At 43.7% G+C, this 17,649-nt stretch overlaps 1 protein-coding gene across 3 annotated transcripts in view; it reads right to left on the bottom strand.

The window, feature by feature from the left end:
* Window positions 1-17,649, bottom strand: part of rps6ka1 (ribosomal protein S6 kinase a, polypeptide 1) — a 34,845-nt gene that overhangs the window by 2,017 nt on the left and 15,179 nt on the right. Inside the window, exons 1-21 of one of the 3 annotated variants that reach the window (XM_037485868.2) lie at window positions 9,338-10,091; window positions 8,397-8,450; window positions 5,709-5,825; window positions 5,542-5,623; window positions 4,713-4,793; window positions 4,530-4,609; window positions 4,270-4,376; window positions 3,533-3,570; window positions 3,074-3,216; window positions 2,867-2,937; window positions 2,641-2,729; window positions 2,491-2,555; window positions 2,280-2,382; window positions 1,879-2,009; window positions 1,429-1,554; window positions 1,257-1,346; window positions 997-1,155; window positions 619-780; window positions 454-530; window positions 231-348; window positions 3-140 (exon numbers count right to left, since the gene is read on the bottom strand). In XM_037485868.2, coding sequence (XP_037341765.1) covers window positions 3-140; window positions 231-348; window positions 454-530; window positions 619-780; window positions 997-1,155; window positions 1,257-1,346; window positions 1,429-1,554; window positions 1,879-2,009; window positions 2,280-2,382; window positions 2,491-2,555; window positions 2,641-2,729; window positions 2,867-2,937; window positions 3,074-3,216; window positions 3,533-3,570; window positions 4,270-4,376; window positions 4,530-4,609; window positions 4,713-4,793; window positions 5,542-5,623; window positions 5,709-5,825; window positions 8,397-8,450; window positions 9,338-9,382 — 2,076 coding nt within the window. In that variant the 5' untranslated portion in view covers window positions 9,383-10,091. Of the gene's footprint in view, window positions 1-2; window positions 141-230; window positions 349-453; window positions 531-618; window positions 781-996; window positions 1,156-1,256; window positions 1,347-1,428; window positions 1,555-1,878; window positions 2,010-2,279; window positions 2,383-2,490; window positions 2,556-2,640; window positions 2,730-2,866; window positions 2,938-3,073; window positions 3,217-3,532; window positions 3,571-4,269; window positions 4,377-4,529; window positions 4,610-4,712; window positions 4,794-5,541; window positions 5,624-5,708; window positions 5,826-7,064; window positions 7,612-8,396; window positions 8,451-9,337; window positions 10,092-17,649 lie in introns of those variants that run through there. The other 2 variants (XM_037485866.2, XM_037485867.2) reach the window with 2 other exon arrangements.

The raw sequence follows: 17,649 nt of genomic DNA, 5'->3' as shown, positions 1-17,649 counted from the left end.
ACCTTGACCAGTTTGGGGTCCTGGTGTGGCAGCTGGCTGTTGGGTAGCTTGTCTCTTTGGACAATCCAGGGATGTTTGAGGACCTGCTTAGCAGTCAGTCTCTGATGGGGGTCCACATGTAGCATCTTGGAAACGAGGTCCTAAAGGGAGTGCATATAGAAATGTGAAATTGTGACACAGGGAGGGAATACCATTTAAAACGGAGCAGCCAGCGAGATTTGTGGCTGTACCTTGGCTGCGTCAGACACAGTGTCCCAGTTCGCTCCAGTCAGACTGAAGTGGCCGTTGCCTATCCTGTTCAAGATCTCGTTCGGGGTGTCCTCAGGTCCGTTGGCGAATGGGGTAAAGCTGGTGGAACGAAAGGAGCCGACGTAGTGAGTTTGAAGAACAGTGAGACAACAAAAAAAACAAACAAACAAAAAATCTGTGCAAGAAAAAGGGGACGCTATTCACCCGGCCAGCATGGTGTAGAGTAGGACTCCCAGACTCCATATGTCGCATCCTTCATCATAGCCCTGACGCTTCAACACCTGTGCAGACATTTCAGCTCACTCTTCCACACCGCTTCAATTCCACATCATTCAAGGCACGAGACTCGAAAAAGGGAGGTCCGCTCACCTCAGGAGCTACAAAGTTAGCAGTGTAGCACGGCGTCATCAGCAGGCCGTTGTTGGCCCGCAGCTGCTTAGCGAAGCCAAAGTCGCAGATCCTGATGGACTCTGGATTCCCCGACTCGTCAACATAGAGGATGTTGCTGGGCTTCAGGTCTCTGTGCACCACCTGGAGCCAAACAGGAGGGAGGGATGAAGGAAATGCAGACAACTGAAGCGCAACTAAAGAAAGCGGATGATGGAAACTGAACAAAGCTCATCGGGTTGTGATTTTTACGGATCGTAACAGTGACGTTGTCAGACATTTAAAGATTGGCTTAAGCCCGATTTCCAAGCCGCGGTTTGGTCCTGAGAAGACACCGCTAGTGGTTGCAGTGGTCCTCACCCCCTGGGAGTGCAGGTACTCCGCAGTCTTGGTGATGGTGTGAAGCACAGCGCTGGCCTCTCTCTCCGAAAAGGACTTCTGTTTAAGGATCCGATCCAGCAGCTCTCCTCCGCGCATCAGCTCCGTCACCATGAACACCTGCTTACCATTGTCGTACACCTGAGAAAACCAAAAGATGTTTTCTTAACGCTCACCCTGACACTTGGCACAACTAAAGGCCACTCCAATTATTAGTGTGATACGAGTGCTTCTGTGCTCACATCCTTCAGCGTTATGATGTTTGGGTGCTGGCCGTATCGAAGAAGAATCTCAATCTCCTCAGAGGGGTCCGTGCTGGTCTTGTCAATCATCTGTCATCGCGATGTCATAATCATATTACGGTCACGCATGTAAAGACGAAGCCATTAATTGTGGCGTGCGTTTTGTTCGTACCTTGACAGCGTATTCGGTGTTGGTGGCTTTGTGGATGCATCGTTTACAGACAGAGAAGGAGCCCATGCCGATGTCCTCCTTCAAAATGTAGCCATCGCTGAAGAGCAGGTTCTTCCCGTGTAATTGCTGCAGAGGAAGAAGAGCGAAGTAAGTAAAAGGTGTGACAATGTCAGTGGTTTTCCGGAGGTTGTTTCTTCCCTGGTTGAGATACTGTCTCTCTTACTCTAGAACACGCGGCTTATTTTTGCTCCGTTAAACCATCCTATTTGCATATTTTGCCTGAAGAGGGCCTTACCCAATTTGTTCTCGCTTTCTACAGTTTGTGTAATCAGTCACGAGTAGAAGTCAGTAAATGTAAGCAAATCTATAGATCTTTTTAAACTTGGACTGGATCTCATTTTAGTCAGTTCAAATGAAGAAAAACACAGTGAAGCCACCGCACGTCCTGACCTGGACCACTGGGTGCGGCGGCGGCTTCACAGACTCCACCGAATCCTCCTCTTCCAGGAGAGTGGATGCGATGAAGCTGAATCCTCTGAAGAGCTGGTGAGCCCCGGCACTGGGGGGCACGCCAGGGGAGTCTACAAGACAACGAGGAAGTCCAGTTATGTTAAAAAGGGATGTACATGTCTTGGAGGTGGTTTTATTGAGATGTTCCATTTCCAATATGACAATGCATCTTAAATGGTGGTGTGATGAGAATTGAGTCTCTTAGCTTATAAACATCGATACAGGAAGTTTTTCAGTTAAGACAGAAAAAAAAATGCAATCCCTCCCAAGGAAGTGCTTTCAGGGACGAAATAGACATGGAGCTAATAGTTAATAGCTAGCATTCAGATTTGATCTCTGACCTTTTGGGGTGCGGGAGGTGAACTCTGAGTCGAAGTAGAAGGTGTCGTCCGGACGTGCCACTGCTGGTTTGAATGGAGGTTTTAATTCTCTTCTGAAGAGTTTCTAAAAAGATGGACACATTTCATCCAACAAAGATTAATAATTTAAATGAAAACAACATGTTATAATGTGGATATCTTAATATATATATATATTTGAACCGTCACTCACATTCCAGTCAATGGTTGAGAAGAAACCATGGCGCTTGATCTCCTCTGCACCATCGGCACAGGATCCTGTAAAGAAACCCCCTCGAAAATCTCAACCAATGACGCGCGTACGAAGGAACACAGCCAGCAACGTTCATGAGTTGGTACTCACCCAGCCTGTTGGTGGGGTTCCTCTTAAACAAAGCCCTGAGCAGAGACTGGGCCTCTGCACTCAGGAATTGAGGCATTCCCAGACGCGCCCTTCGGGGAGAGAGGCAATCATTCGTTAATCAATTAATTCAACAGATATGAAGATACGGAGAGGCATTTTTTAATAGCACCGGTGTCCGGCAACTGGCTTCTACATTGCATTGTTCTTCCACCTTGAGTAGACTTACTTCAGGATCAGGCCCATAGTGTCTTTGCGGTCCTTCCCTTGAAATGGCAGCGATCCGGTCAACATCTCAAACTGGGACGAAACCCCCCCCCCATGAAACTGTTATTTACACGTAAACATAACTGCACAAACTATTCTCGTTTCAGGGCTCAGATCAATACAAACACTGTTTTATTGACATTGCTCTTGGTCTAATGTCCCTGCTCACCATTAATACTCCAAATGACCACCAGTCGGCGCTGTGGTCGTGTCCCTGCCGGTTGACGACCTCCGGTGCCATGTACTCAACAGTACCACAGAAGGAATACGCTTTCTTCTCATGGTCAATGGCTTCTTTACACAAGCCAAAATCTGGAAACCACACCACAAAGTCAGCACATCACTTAATAAACACTGTTATACAATCTTTGTCAGCCTTTTCCCCGCAGTGAGAGTTACTGTATTAGACGCCTCAATGGTCTCCTAAAGACAACTTTGGTTTAATGGCGGCACAACCCCGCAGTAGATAAAAAGGTAATAATTAGCTTAGGGAACAAGTGCAGGGCCATTGGCAGAGAGCTAGAGCCAAGATAAGGCTGTCACCCCACTGTGACTAATGAAGGTTAATAGGTAAAAGTGTGTGTGTCTCAAAAGTGAGTGGGTGTGAAGGGAGGTGCTGGAGAATCACCTGTTAGTTTGATATGTCCCTCCTCATCCAGAAGAATGCTGAAGAAAGAACAGTGAAATGTTGAATAATGAATCTCTTTGCACGTGTGAACAAATCAATCCTCACGACATCACACACTGCTAGTAATGATAAGGATGACAACTTTAAAAAAGTACTTTGTTGACCTTCTGGTTTGGTAGCAGCACTTTATTCAAGCATGGGGAGGGGATTGAGGAATGCATATATATATTAAAATGGAGAAGGACCGCAGGCTGATGAACACAATGCGGGGTTCACAATTAAAAAACGCTTTGAAAATGTTAAGTGGATGGAACTTTGCAAATCTATAATATTTATAATATAAGGGAGATGAACAAAACATTTTGATGATTAATGGTAACTAGACTTGGTTATTAGCTGCATTTAAAGTCAGAAGAATGACTCCTGATTTTATATAGAATTTTGTTTTAATTCCAAACATTGAATAATAACCCCTTTAGTGTGCTTTCAGTTTCAGTCTCGGTTATTGCATATATTATATTGCACGAAATAAAAACTTCTGCAAAAAGCACCGCAGCAGGGACGTGTTTTTGTTCAATTCACGAGATGAGCCTCGAGGTTTCACTTTCTCATGGACTTTTCTTACTGGTGGCCAGTGCAGTTGATGATGCACTGAGTGATGATGTGGTCATGGTTTGCCATCCAATAGCTATGGCTCGTGAAAAAAGCATTGTCCAAATAAGTTTGTTTGCTCTTACTTTTCAGGTTTGAGGTCCCTGTAAATGATGCCCAGGCTATGGAGGTGGTCCAGCCCTAATGCCAGCTCTGCTAGATAAAACTTTACATCCTCCTCTGTGAACATCACCTGGGAGGCATGAGATACAGAAACAGGGGGGAATGAACAAATGAGACTGAACCACAATACTGAGACGATGGAGAAAACATTGGATGCATTTTCATAAAGTAAGATAAACAACTGGAGATTTTGGATCCGCATAAAATAAAACATAACTCTCACCTCTTTGGAGAGTCTGGTGAAGAGATCGCCTCCTCTAAGAAAGTCCAGGATCAGGTACAGCTTCCCTTCAGTCTGGAATGCTACAAATAAATATAAGACGGTTGCAGTTATGAGTAATGAGATGGCTAGACAAGCATTTCAATTTGAAGAGGTAAAATTAAATAAATATTTAAGCGGACTCACCATAGTGCAGTTTGACAACAAATGGGTGGTTGACATCGGCAAGGATGTCTCTCTCCATCTTGGTCCTCACGCGGTCTCTCACTGAAGAGCGAATGACAATTAACCAGTTAAGTGCTCATGTACTGAACTTTGATTTTGAAAAGTAGGCCGACAAAAGCCCTCACTTAATTTCCTCTTTACTCACTGTGCTCTTGGGGCATGTCTGAGTTAGGTTAAAAAGAGTTGGTTTCTAATTGGCTTCAAAATAGACAATCAATACTTTGCTGGATTCTAAATGAAGAGGCTGCCGGCCCACGCAGAGTTTCAAGTGGTGAGCAAAGTGAAACTAGAGCACATCCATTCACGGGACCATGTGAACAAATCACTTGATTTTTGTAAGGAGAACGTGACCAAAAGTTAAAAAATAAAAAGACTGCCAGCTCTGTTTGTCTTCCCACTGTTTGATTACATTCTAAATGTATGTAGTTACAGGAAGAGTCACATCCTTTATGAAACGGAGGGTGGTGCCCCTTTTAAACGACGAGGGACTCGACACAAAGGCCAAAGAGAGCGTATACACACAGACGGCGTACAGGCAACAATGGCATTATATGGAATAGAAACAAGGGAATAAGGCATTGGCATCCTCTTCCTATCCACAGCTGTAATGCTGCCAAACCAACACAGCGCAAAAAAAAGAAAAGATGCCAATGTACCGTCCCCTTGATTAAAAAACCACGACTACGCGATCACTGTTTAAAGTCGATAGATACCATTCCCAACAGATGACGCCGTGATGAGTGAACATTCGTGTGACGACACTATTCCAGCACCTCACAGGCTACAGTACCTTTGAGCGTGGCCTTCTTGAGGACCTTCATGGCGTAGAGCTGGTTGGCATCGGGGTGGGTCACCTTTCGCACCAGGAACACCTGCGGTTACATCAGACCAGGGATTGAGCGCCTGAGACTGCAAAGGCCGACGTCGCACAGAGGGAGGAGCCGAGGTGGCAGTTACCTTGCCAAAGGATCCTTGTCCCAACACTTTGAGCAGTTCAAACTGAGAGGCATCAGCCTTCTCTGAGCCCTCCTTGACCACGTGGGTAATGTTGATCTCCTTGATGTTTCCATCTTCCTGAAGAGGGCAAAATAGAGAGAAAAAGCTTGATCAACCCGGTGAGTACTCGCGGAACAAATGGCTGGAACAGAGAGGGCGCGGCGGCGTGTTTGTAAGGATTCCTTGTGCCAAGGATGCTAAATAGAGATCGTTTGCTGTAGGAAAGGAGACAACGTTTAATTGAAGTGTCTTCTCTGCTGCCAATAATAAATTATGAAAGTACAGAAAGAGGAAGTGTAATACAAAGTGAGGTGTGTGTGTGTGTGTGTGTGTGTGTGTGCGCGCGCATGAATGAGCGATAACGCCGAGGGATTCTGGTCAATGTGTAAGAAAAAAAAAAAAAGTAAGTAGTTTCTGGAAATGATGGCGGCAATGAAGAAAACTGCTCCAGGGTGGAGCAGTTTTCACAGCTGACAACATGAAAACACTTCTGACCTGGTGTCAACCTCACCCACAACACATCTACTCCCTTCAGAAAAGCATCAACCCCATGAACCACCAGAAGTCTCTTTCTTCAGATACCTGGTGGAAAAACATCCATTTATTTATTTATTTTTAACCTTTTCCCAAGAGGGTTACAAAAGCTACATTTCAAAACTAGGGACCGCAAGGTTGGACATCCTGCCAAAGCCTAACCTTATCCCTTAAATGTGTCCTACAATATAATCTATACAACACACACACCTGTATCACACAGGCCCAATCATAGACATAACCAGTTCAGTCAGTAGTGCACACCAGCATCCATCAGGTAACATGACAACTATTCATCATTCTTTCTTACTGCTCAAACAAAATAAAAGTACTGTGCCCTGGACCTTAATAATGCTAAATCATAAATGAATTAATTAATTAATTATGTATTTTAGCATTCTCTGGCAAGAGGTAACATTTGCTGCTTTACTCTATTTTCACAGTTGATCATTGAGTTGTTCATTAAATGTCAGATTCTTTTGCAATTTCGGTTTGACAAATAGAAAGAGAGTTTTGACAGTACACAATAAACAGAGAACATCACACGCTACTTCAACCGAGGGCTTGATCTGAAAACAGGAAACCAGAGTTTCTCTGCTGCACCTTGTTTCTAAACAACCACAGATAACAGCGAGCGAGTCTCGGTGCTTTGCAACGATAATAAAGCCAACTTCTGCTAGCTTATCTTTAAAAAATAAAAAAAACAGTGTGCAGCGACAACATAGCGCCATAAACTACACTCAGAGTTTATCAAGATGCCAACATGAGGAGCTATCGCTTTACCGTCCAGTGGTTCCTCGGCACAGGTAAAGTGTCACAGCTGTTTCCTGTTGCAGATGTTGATCGGCAGTGGTTACCCTGTGCAGGGCCACAGGCCAAGGCTTTGTCCTTTTTGAACAGGTGGAGGGTCAGCAAGCGGCTCAGGTTGAACTTTCTCTTGTCCTTTTCCATCTTAGCGTCGCCAGAGCATCTCCTTCAACCTCCTACTGCCGTCCATGAGAAAGGCAAGCGCCGGAACGAGCTCACATAAATCATCTTAAACCTTAGCTCATCTCACCAGAAGCTGCCTTTACACTCATCTGTGCACCCATGTCAGGATACGTTCTCTAAACATCCAGTGACTATGGAAGAATCTCTCAGCCTGTTCTCTTTTATCTATCCTCTCTGCAGTGGCCCTCAGCTATACGTTCTTCTTAACTCTTCATCTCCTCTTCCATTATTTCTCTTGACCTGGCTTTCTCCATTGCTCGGTGTTGGTCTGCTGAGCCCTCTGTGTCGCCAGCGACTTGCTGCAGCTGAAGTGAGCTGGAACCAAAGGGGGGCAGGAAGGAACAACGTGCTCTCACTCGCCGTCCTGCAGCCAGCAAGTCACACACACACACACACACACACACACACACACACACACACACACACACACACACACACACACACACACACACACATCGACAGGGGAGAGCGTGCGAGTGTGAGTGCGTGTATGTCTGTGAGTGCGAGTGTGAGTGACAACGCGCGCGTGTGAGATAGCAAGAGGGGAAGATGATGTATTGAAATTTAGACAATACAGAAAAGGTAAAGATTTGAAAATAGTGACAAATAAATCAACCCACAATTCAACAGTAGTTGAAGCTTGAGTACAGGGGGGAAGTTGGCAGAGAGAGGACTTTTCAGACTAATTGGGTGTGGATAGAGAATATTCCCCTTCTTGGAATAGTCTATTCCTGCCTATTCTGTCTGTCAACATTGCAACCCAAGTGCCCTTCTTTCCGTTTTTTCCTCCACGAGTTCCTGCCTTTAATTTGCTCTCTCTGAAAGTCCTCTTCAACAAATGGGAATAGGCTGTTACACAGCCGTGGTAATACAGCGCATGAGTCAACTTCTCTCTTGACCAAGCGCTACCGCAGAAGCGGTCGCGAGCAGATGCCTTGTACTGCATTGTGGCCTCTTACTCAGAACAGGGTTGATTTGAACAGTTGCAGAGGGGCAGAGACACAAATAAGCGAACGCGTGTTAGCCCAGAGAAAGATTAAACGCAGATGTCACAGTAGGCAACAGCCCGAGTGGTTGCCGCAGATTGCTTTGATACAGAGCAGCTGTACAGCAGTCAGTGCTTACCTTGACTCTAACATTGGCAAAATCCCTCTCTATCCAGGTGATATGAGACTTGTTCTGAGAGGGGAGGATGGTTGGGTTGGACGTTAAAAATGGAAATAGACACACTTGTATTGAGTCAATTTTAATACAAAAGAAAAAACAAATTATTCAGATGTACACAAATAAAGTGTGTCCTTGGAGGCACAACAACTAGAAAACACCCTTTCTAGACAGAGATGAGAGATGGCGCAGGGCCAAGTAGTGATGGTTGCCACACCAGTGACAGGAAACTCCTCATCCCACCGTGTTCTCACTTCCTCTTTTCTCGAACTGATCTCGTTTCCTTCCTGCTTGACAATTGATACGTTTAAAAGTGTCTGCTAGCAGCTGTGCGCTTGTTTCACAGAACAACGGCTGCTCGGAGAAATTTCGGTTCACACGAATCGGACTGATCGCACATCAGAAGACGTTTCAGAAGGTGCAGCATTGAATGTCCTCTGCAATCGCTTTGACGTGGTGTTGCTTTGACCACCTCGTCACACGGGCTGCACACTAGCAAGCCGAAACGTATCGCGAGTTCCCTGCACCTTGAGGATCGACTGCACATGTAAACTTTTTAATTTTTTTTTTTTATTATCGAAGTTTGAGCTTTAATGAACCAAACAAATGAGGCATTTTACGAGGGGGAGGGGGGGCGTTTAGGGTAGTAAGAGGTGGAAGGTAAATAGTTCCTCCTGCGTCAACCTGGCAGCTCAGGATTCTATCAACCTGAAACAAAGGAAACCGTATACTACTCCAAAAATACCAACAACACACGCACAAGCACATGCACAAACTGGCTTGCACAGTCGCCTAAAGCTTCGTGAAGGTCCTCAGTCCCCAACATACACAATCCTCGCCCCCATGCGCTCAACACCAATTTGACGTTAACGACAGCCCGAATATGAAGAAATGCCACTTGCCTCTTGTGTGCGACGGGTTTTGGTGCGGAATATTAGCCTCCACATGTCCAGATGTTTCCATGTCACTGGAGTCTTACAAACATCGCACGCAGCTTCGGTGTCAAGAGTTAGCTAACACCTTCTGTGTGCAATACCAAAATGGCAAACTAACATAGTAGGAAGTATACAAAAAAGGATATGAGCAGCAGAGTGAGTGGGGATAGCAATACAAGTAATAGAGTACAGAGCTGCAGGAAGGGTTTTATCGGGGAGGAAAATAAACCCCAGCGGCGAGTGGTATAGTGACAGAGGAAGAGGAGGATAACAATGTATTGCCGGAGAGGCGAGCAGCTCCAGACAAGTCTACTCCGCAGCATTACACACTTTGATGGGAAGTTGAACAAAACTCAGCCTAATTGAGCTCTCTGTGTGATTGTACTCTGTTGGAAACCGCAGGGGTTTCTGAGAAGGAAAGGACACCCATTGCATGCCGGTGGATGATTGTCAAGACAAAATGACAGAGGAAATTCAGAGGAAAATATATACTTCAGAGCAAACGCATCCTCCTGGAATTACAAGACGAAGTTGAAGCGTGGACCTTCTGCAACCTCCATCTAGGACGGCAGAGGCAGCTCGTGTCGGACCGACCTGGTGTAATGGTCTTAAATAAACACAAGGGGCCAGTGGAAGTCCACAGACAGGGCCAGGCCTCCAAAAGAAGAGCTTTAGCCAAGTAAGGGCATGCTCACATTTTTTTTTGCACATGCCTCCTCCACTGTTGGATCAGACATTGACGACAAGAATGCAGACACAAGGTGGGACTAATGGGAAGCATTTGGTAAGAGACAGAGGCTGACCTCCTGTACCAAAAAAAAAAAAAAAAAAAGCTGTCCAGTCACAGGAGCAAAGTAAAGCCCTGTGAAGGCAATGTATTGTGCTAACTCCCTCTCTGACAATGAGGTCGAGAGGAGTAAGAGGATTTGAAGACCTTAGAAAAACACAAGACAATTAGAGTATTTGTCTCAATGCAGCCTCTAGCTGTGCTGGAAAACTAAGCAGGAGCAGCACCCGCATGTCGTTTTTAAATACACGACGGATCTGACTGCTGGAAACGGAGAGGAGGAGAAAAAAAAAGGAGAGAAGCCCAGAGTGGGAGAGAGCATGAAAGAGCAGTGTACATTTAGGGAGACACTAGTCTAAACATCCAACCAACCGTGCTACAGTCCCATTCCTATGAAAACAAGGGTTCTACATATAGACTGTCTGCCTGAGCAGACGCACAGAGCTGCAGTGTTGACTAAGGATAAAGAATGGTTGATTACTTCATTAAAACGGAAGAGTAAATGACACACAAATAGTTGGAAATTGTGAACGTTTGAAGCAATTAATGTCTCATCACGTGATAAGATGCATCTTCTGTCGATCGAGGAATAAAGAAACGCTTTCTTTGCTCTTCCAGAATGACACTTTGTCTTTTGTTCACATTCCCCCTGGATGATCATCCAAACCAGTTTATAATGATGTAACTGGAGACTTCGAGTGAATTCAAACAAACACAGATCAAACCCCGTTGAGTAACAGGGTGCCTTTGGTTCCGAGTCGTGTTGGGTGCCTAAACATCTCCAGAAGTGTTGGCGGTCAGGTGAAAGGCAGGAATGTTACTCCTCCCTCTTTACTCCATCATCTCTGAAGGCTATATGCTACATGCTGCTGGGCGGGGCTCATTTGTTAAGCTCTTTTTTTTCTGGTTTATTATCGTTTTCTTCCTTTGATGAGAAGCAAACATGTGTGTGTGTGTGACTAGTCATTCGTCCAACACGCCTTCTTCACCACTTTTGCCAAAAAACTCTTCGCCTTACCATCCTTATCCCGGCCTTCCTCCGCCCCCCATTTAATCTCCCACTGGCTCTGCTGGCCGTCTAACCACGACTACCAAATGGGAGAGAAGTAGAAAGAGGGCAGGAAAGAGTGGGAAGAGGCATCGTGCAGCTGGACAATCGTCCAGTCCCGTTGCAATCCTCAGAATTCCCAACTTTGGGCTTTAATACTAGCTCTGCCGGCTGGGGGGCAGGTCACATGAGAATTGATTTAAAGAATGTCATAAAAATAGAGACAATGGGAGAAAATTTTTTAAAAAGTAGTTTCCGCCCGAATGAGAACAAAGAATTAAAGGCCAGCAAAGACTTTTTGTTCTAATCCCTCACTACTTAAAGTGATTATGTCCTTCTTTGCCAGCGCTGTTACCCCACAGAAATATATAGACACGACACCGTTTTAATCTATACAACATAATATAGTAGTCTTTAAAAAAAGGGAGATATATAGAAGATAAAAAAGAGGTCATTAGCTTTGACGAGTGACGGGTACAGCTTTCATTGTTCATAGGCAAAAGGTTCCGAGCTTTGACTTCTTTGTAAAGAGTAGGTCTGGAGTCAATACACTTCCTTTATAGCAGACCATCTGTTCATGTGCTCATCCAATTACACCATCCACACACACTTAAGTGTTCAGGCAACCAGATTTGTAATCTAAAACCACTGCTGCACAGACCAAATACCAGCAAATGTTTAATGAGCAGGATTTCTCGACTAGCACAGATGAAATGTTTACATCACATTCTAAAGGTGGAGGTTGGAGGGTTAGCACAGATGCTACAGGAAATCCTGTCTTGGCATATGTGCTATAAATATCCCCAGCAAGGATAGCAGTAAGATGATCGGCAGCTCAGTGCTGGGCAAGAAGACATGAGGCCGTAGTAGCCACAGAGGCAGTGACGGCCAATAAATAAATAAAAGGCGGACAGAAAGGGCAACAGGGAGTAAGCAAGACAAAAATACATGGATAGAAAATAGGGCTAGGCCATGTGGGGACATTCAAACACAGCATTCATTACTGATTTATTTGACTAGATAGCTCAAGATTGATTTTGTCAAGATGATAAGGGGGTGACTATTGGGGCCTTTAACAATATAGTGACACAATTACATTTTTGCTAAACTATCCGTAATATAAAGCGGATAAAGGCCAACCAAAGAAAAGCTGGAAAATAAGAAAATCACATTAGCCTTTAAAAGCTGAATAAGAAAACATTTTGATATTAGGATATCCAAAATCTAAGATGACATCTAGTCTCATATCATGGTATACGCATAATATCGCTATGTTGCCCAGCACTACTAGATTACGGAAAGTATAAAGGAGGTGGAGAAAGAAGGAGTGGGTGCTGGTAATTAAACATTGAGGTCACAGGGGTTAAAGCGAAGCTGGCTGACTGCACTGATGGAGCACTCTACATCAACAGAACAGAAGAACAGTAAAAGCTGCACAGATATACAAATGACTACAAGCCATAAACAATCATATTACGCCAGCAAGAGCATCCGAAAAAAAAGAGCAGCTTCATATCTCAGTCAATACTTCCTGCTTCCTCCCGCTCATGGTTCGCTTTCTTTAAATATCGACCAAACTTTGAGTGTGCCAAACACGCAGCCTCAAACCCCACACACACGACATAAATCAAAACGCTGAAATACGCATCCTTCCTGAACCTCAGCAAACTGTTTACTACATACAGATCCAGCTGTTGAGAGTAACAATAATATTTGCGGTTCTTCTGGTCTTCTAATGAATTAAGATCACTTCATCCCCCTGCTAGTCTTTAACTTTGTCTGTATGAGGTTTTACAGGCTTTATTATCAAATAACCAAAACAGTTAAGTTGTAGGACATCAAAACACAACATAAGCAGAAAAGAAAAAAGAAAGAAATGCTCATTTCACACTTTGAGCAACTATGGATACGTTACAGTAATTTGTCCCCATAGCTATAGAATTGATTGGTACAGATTTGAATAAGGAAAAATTATTATGATTGTCTTGCAAAAAAAAAAGCAGCTTTTTTGGAATGGATGCTTTTTTAAATTTATTTTAGAAAAATAAATATAATGGGGCCAGACTGAAATTACAGGCCTTTAGCTGGTGACAACGCAGACCCCTGCCTTTCAATATGTCAAATGTAATTCCCTGTAATGCTTATGAAACTGATGCCATGGCAGCAAAGGTAATGGGATAATGGATAATGGGTAAAACTGCTGAGAAACAAACAAAAACATGGCAAATGGAAGTTGAAATAAAATGCAGCAAGGGTTTTATTAAATCAAGAGAGAAGAAGAAAGGGCAGAGATAACACCATCAGCATCCATATTAATAAGAACTAAGAGGATGAGGGGAAATGGTTGAAACATTTTCCTTAATCGACCCTATGAGGGAGATACCTGAAACTATGGCAACCGTTTCCATCTCCGTCCCCAAGCTTCCTTGACAAGATACAAGAAGCAAGGCGACTCACACACAAAACATTGTTTTAGACCAACACTTCTCAGGTAACCCCTTCCAACACTGCAAAAAATGCATCTTTTCCTACCTTCATACTCTACTTCACACTAGAATCCTCTCCAAGGAAAACCATGCTGCATGATAATTTATTCCAGGTTATATACTCCTGTGCCTGTTATAGGGTTGGCAAGGTAACATGAATCTATCAAAGACCTTTCAGACTTACACAGGAGGATAAACATTTGCTGCACACATGTACTGTAGCATTAACGGGGCTGAGTAACCCTGTAAAATCACTACTGTACTAGTGTGTGTGTGTGTGTGTGTGTTTTATGCTGAACTGATACATGAATCACAATCCTTCACAAGAAGCCCAGAGAGCAGGGAATGTCGACATGTTCTTGTGTGTATTGCTCACAAACCATTCTTCCTCACGGCACAAGTCACTGTCAGGGCTTTGTGACAGCAAGGACACTGTAACCATGACAACTAGACCCATCGTAGCCATGAATGGAGAGAGGAAGGGATGAAGAATGGACAGATCAAAAGGTCTGAGGGGCATCTGGTTTAAGTCAAGTAGGTCTTTAGTTTGTTCTGGGATGATGAAACACTAATATTTGGAAAGTGCACAAACCCAGTGCTGCTGCAGCACTTTAACAGCCTTCTTTGGTGGTGTCCTAGAAGTTCTACATTCATATACTATATCTACATCTTTCCAGCTAAACACACTCCTACACATTAAGGGGCGCTGTGAAATCATTTTAAAAAGAGAAATACTGGTTTCATTTGTTAAAAGGTCAACCCTAAAACCAAAACTGGATGATTGAGCCCAATGTTTTAGCAATACTTTAATGACCGGAAAATATCAACCAGAAACTTCCTTCGCTGGTAACTAAATGTAATCTATTGCATGATGGGAAAAAAAATCCTGGAGCGATAAAGGAAAGTTTAACAGCATCCCATGAAAACAGAGCAGTGAGGTGAACCGTATGGCCGATGGCCAAGAGGAAGGAGTACCATACCGGAGGTTATATCATGGACAATACATGATTTAAAGCCCCGTCAAGCACAAAGGCCTGCTGGGTAATTGGGCTGTAAACCTTCCTCCTGGTGCCTGTGTCCACCAGCACACCAAAGCCACCTTAACAGCCGCCGCCATTACCATCCGTTTCTGTTGATGATGAACTCAGATAGGAGATAGGAGGACACCCACTTGACAGGCGCTTCAATCAAACACTACCCCCCCGAGAGACGTCACACTAACTACAAACTGCACCGAGACATCACTGACAATTACTACGTTCAAGCGCCACTGCGCACGCCAGACACACACACACACACATTAAAATATACACGCGCACACCACACATCCCTCCCGGGCCTGCAGACGCAAACACAACCACGTCTGTCAGCTGCTGCAAAGAATAAAGAGACAATTGAATTTACGTCCACTTCTCGAGTGGGTCAATTAACTTGCAAAACCACAACTGTATGACTCACACTTGATAAGCCGTACACAACGAGGTGTGTGTGTGCTTTTGTTTGCTTCTGCCTCCTGTGATAAGACTTGGTAATAGATTTTTTTTTTTATTGTAAGATTGTGTGTATGTGTTCATATATATGTGAGGGCAAAGTTTGACCGGCTTGCGTAATGAAGCTGATTTTTCATTCTCCTGTTACCCGGCTAACTTGACATTTAAGAGAAGGGAACACCAAGCCGTCATTTGTACTTAATAGATGAACCAGACGCGGTTAAGACTATGAAAAAGGAAGAAAAAAAAAACCTATTGATTCTCCTAACGACATTCAAACAGACAAACAATCAGTCCGGATGTGTCCAAAGGCGTTCAGTCTGAGCTTATTGAAGGCTGTCCTTTGAGTTGGTACACTTCACAGGCGAGCCTTATCTGGCCTACGAGACGGGGGCGATGCATTAGACTTTAACGAGACGCGCCGAGCAGCTTGATGGGAGATAAGAAGAGGATGCTGCACTGGAATGTACAGAGTAAAACGATGACCGAGGGCATCTTCAAGCACCGGTGCCTTTTCTCATTTGGGGTGTGTGCGTCACCAGGGTTCCCTTTGCCTGCTGTCATCGAAAAAGGGCTGCTGCTGGAACACCGGAGTGCACTCGACGCGGCTCTTTGACACAAACCAAAAAGGACGTTTCCACTCCTTGTAAAATAATTTTAAAAAGGCAACAACTGGCAGGCCTGGTTGTTCTACGTCAGCCTGCTCGCAAAATAATCCAATAAGCCGGGCATTGCATGGTTTGAAACCGTCACAATCGATTGCATTTTCACGCGTGATGTACAGTAAGTAGATGGAGGGACCGCAACCGGGGAAAGTAACGAAAACAGAGAGTACGCAAGAGAAAAGAGACACAGCCGAAGTATTCTGATTAGGTGACGACTCGCAACGTCAAGCCTTTATGATGGGATGTTAGACATGTAATCAAAATGACCATATAGTGATCGACGTGTAGAATCCCCTTATTTAAGAAGCAATTGATACAATGTGTTAAAGATTTAGAATATGTTCTATAGTGGAAAACGACTATTGCAACTTCCAGGGGGCCCAGGCTAAAGTCCTCAAACTGTATACAAAAAGTAAAAGTCCAAATACTCAAACGTATTTGAAAGCTTTTCTGTGGAATGACGGGACCTTTAATCATTACAGGTCTCGTTTAATCACTCGAGAGGCTTTTCTACCGTTTAATGTCTTTTGCTGCAGCACAAATGATGCAGAGGTCTCCGAATAACTTCAGGTGAGGCAAAACGCTTCAGATAAAAAGTACACATCCCTCCGCAGCAGCAATATATGCAGAGAAAAGTCCATTTTGGTGGGTTGAAATGTTACGGGTGATAGATGCTGCATTGCTTTACATATTTACAGTGAACGCGTTTGTAGCGGCTGCTGCAGTTTAAGGAAGGAGCACATTCATATTCTCTCTAGCACTCGACTAACAATTCATGCACTTAGTACATGGATTAGACATGAATGAGGACATCATATTTAAACATAAAGCACCCGGACAGACTGGCAGAAACACCTTTCAAAAATAATATTCAATAATATTCATCATGTATAAACAGCTCTACAAAAGGCAGTCTAAATAAATATGTAGCTCAAAACAAACAGAATTTAAGCGTAAAGGCTAACCATTTTTTGTTTGGGCTCATTAGCACTTCCCTTATTTGTCTTTCATTATTCTATATTGAATATTCACACCACGAATATATGAAAATACCTCACAACCCTTTAACAAATACAGCACAAGCTCCATTAATGTTAAGAGATATAAAAACACCATTAATGTGGTTTACAAATGATGTGCTGTGAGAGCAGAGTGCAGAGATAAATGAGCAGAGAATACCAGGCTGGGTATGTTTAGTGAGCAGAAAGACACACCCTATGAGTGAAGCCATGTTAGCGTACAAACACAGAATTAACTATTCATGCACAAACCACCCAAAATGTGCACCACCTATGCCAAGAAATCCAATAGAAGCTCAATTTTAGTTCTGGGAGTTAAATATCCGTTTATATTCTTCTAAATAAGCCCTTTAAAATGAAAGTACAGCTAATGTGAATTATTTCTTCTCGCACAACCCAGAGGATGTTCTTTCTAGTGCAGGAGAAGCTCCATCAGTCCTTCTGACTCTGAGGTGCTTGATGTGCACAGCTTTTCGTTTTTGTCTAATTACAGAATAACCATTTTATATTTTTTTTCTACCGGCAGATGTTGTGCCACGATGACGACATTTAGCTGCAAGTCAGGTTAATTTGGGGTTTGTTGACATCCATCTATGATTAACTGTTGCCATGGGTACCATGTGTATGCACATACAGCTTTACAATACTGTGTAGGCATGTTAAAAATTGTATTCTCAGTGTTATATGTATCATGCTCAGTGGGATCTTAGGGATACATCTACCCAACCTAAATGACCTCAAGACCCCTCTTTACAGTTTTATTCATTTTATTTATACTTTCGCT

Source organism: Pungitius pungitius, chromosome 14, assembly GCF_949316345.1.
Source record: "Pungitius pungitius chromosome 14, fPunPun2.1, whole genome shotgun sequence".
NCBI classification, from domain to species: domain Eukaryota; kingdom Metazoa; phylum Chordata; class Actinopteri; order Perciformes; family Gasterosteidae; genus Pungitius; species Pungitius pungitius.
The sequence above is the reverse complement of the archived record's forward strand: the minus strand, read 5'-3'. Positions and strand labels throughout refer to the sequence as shown.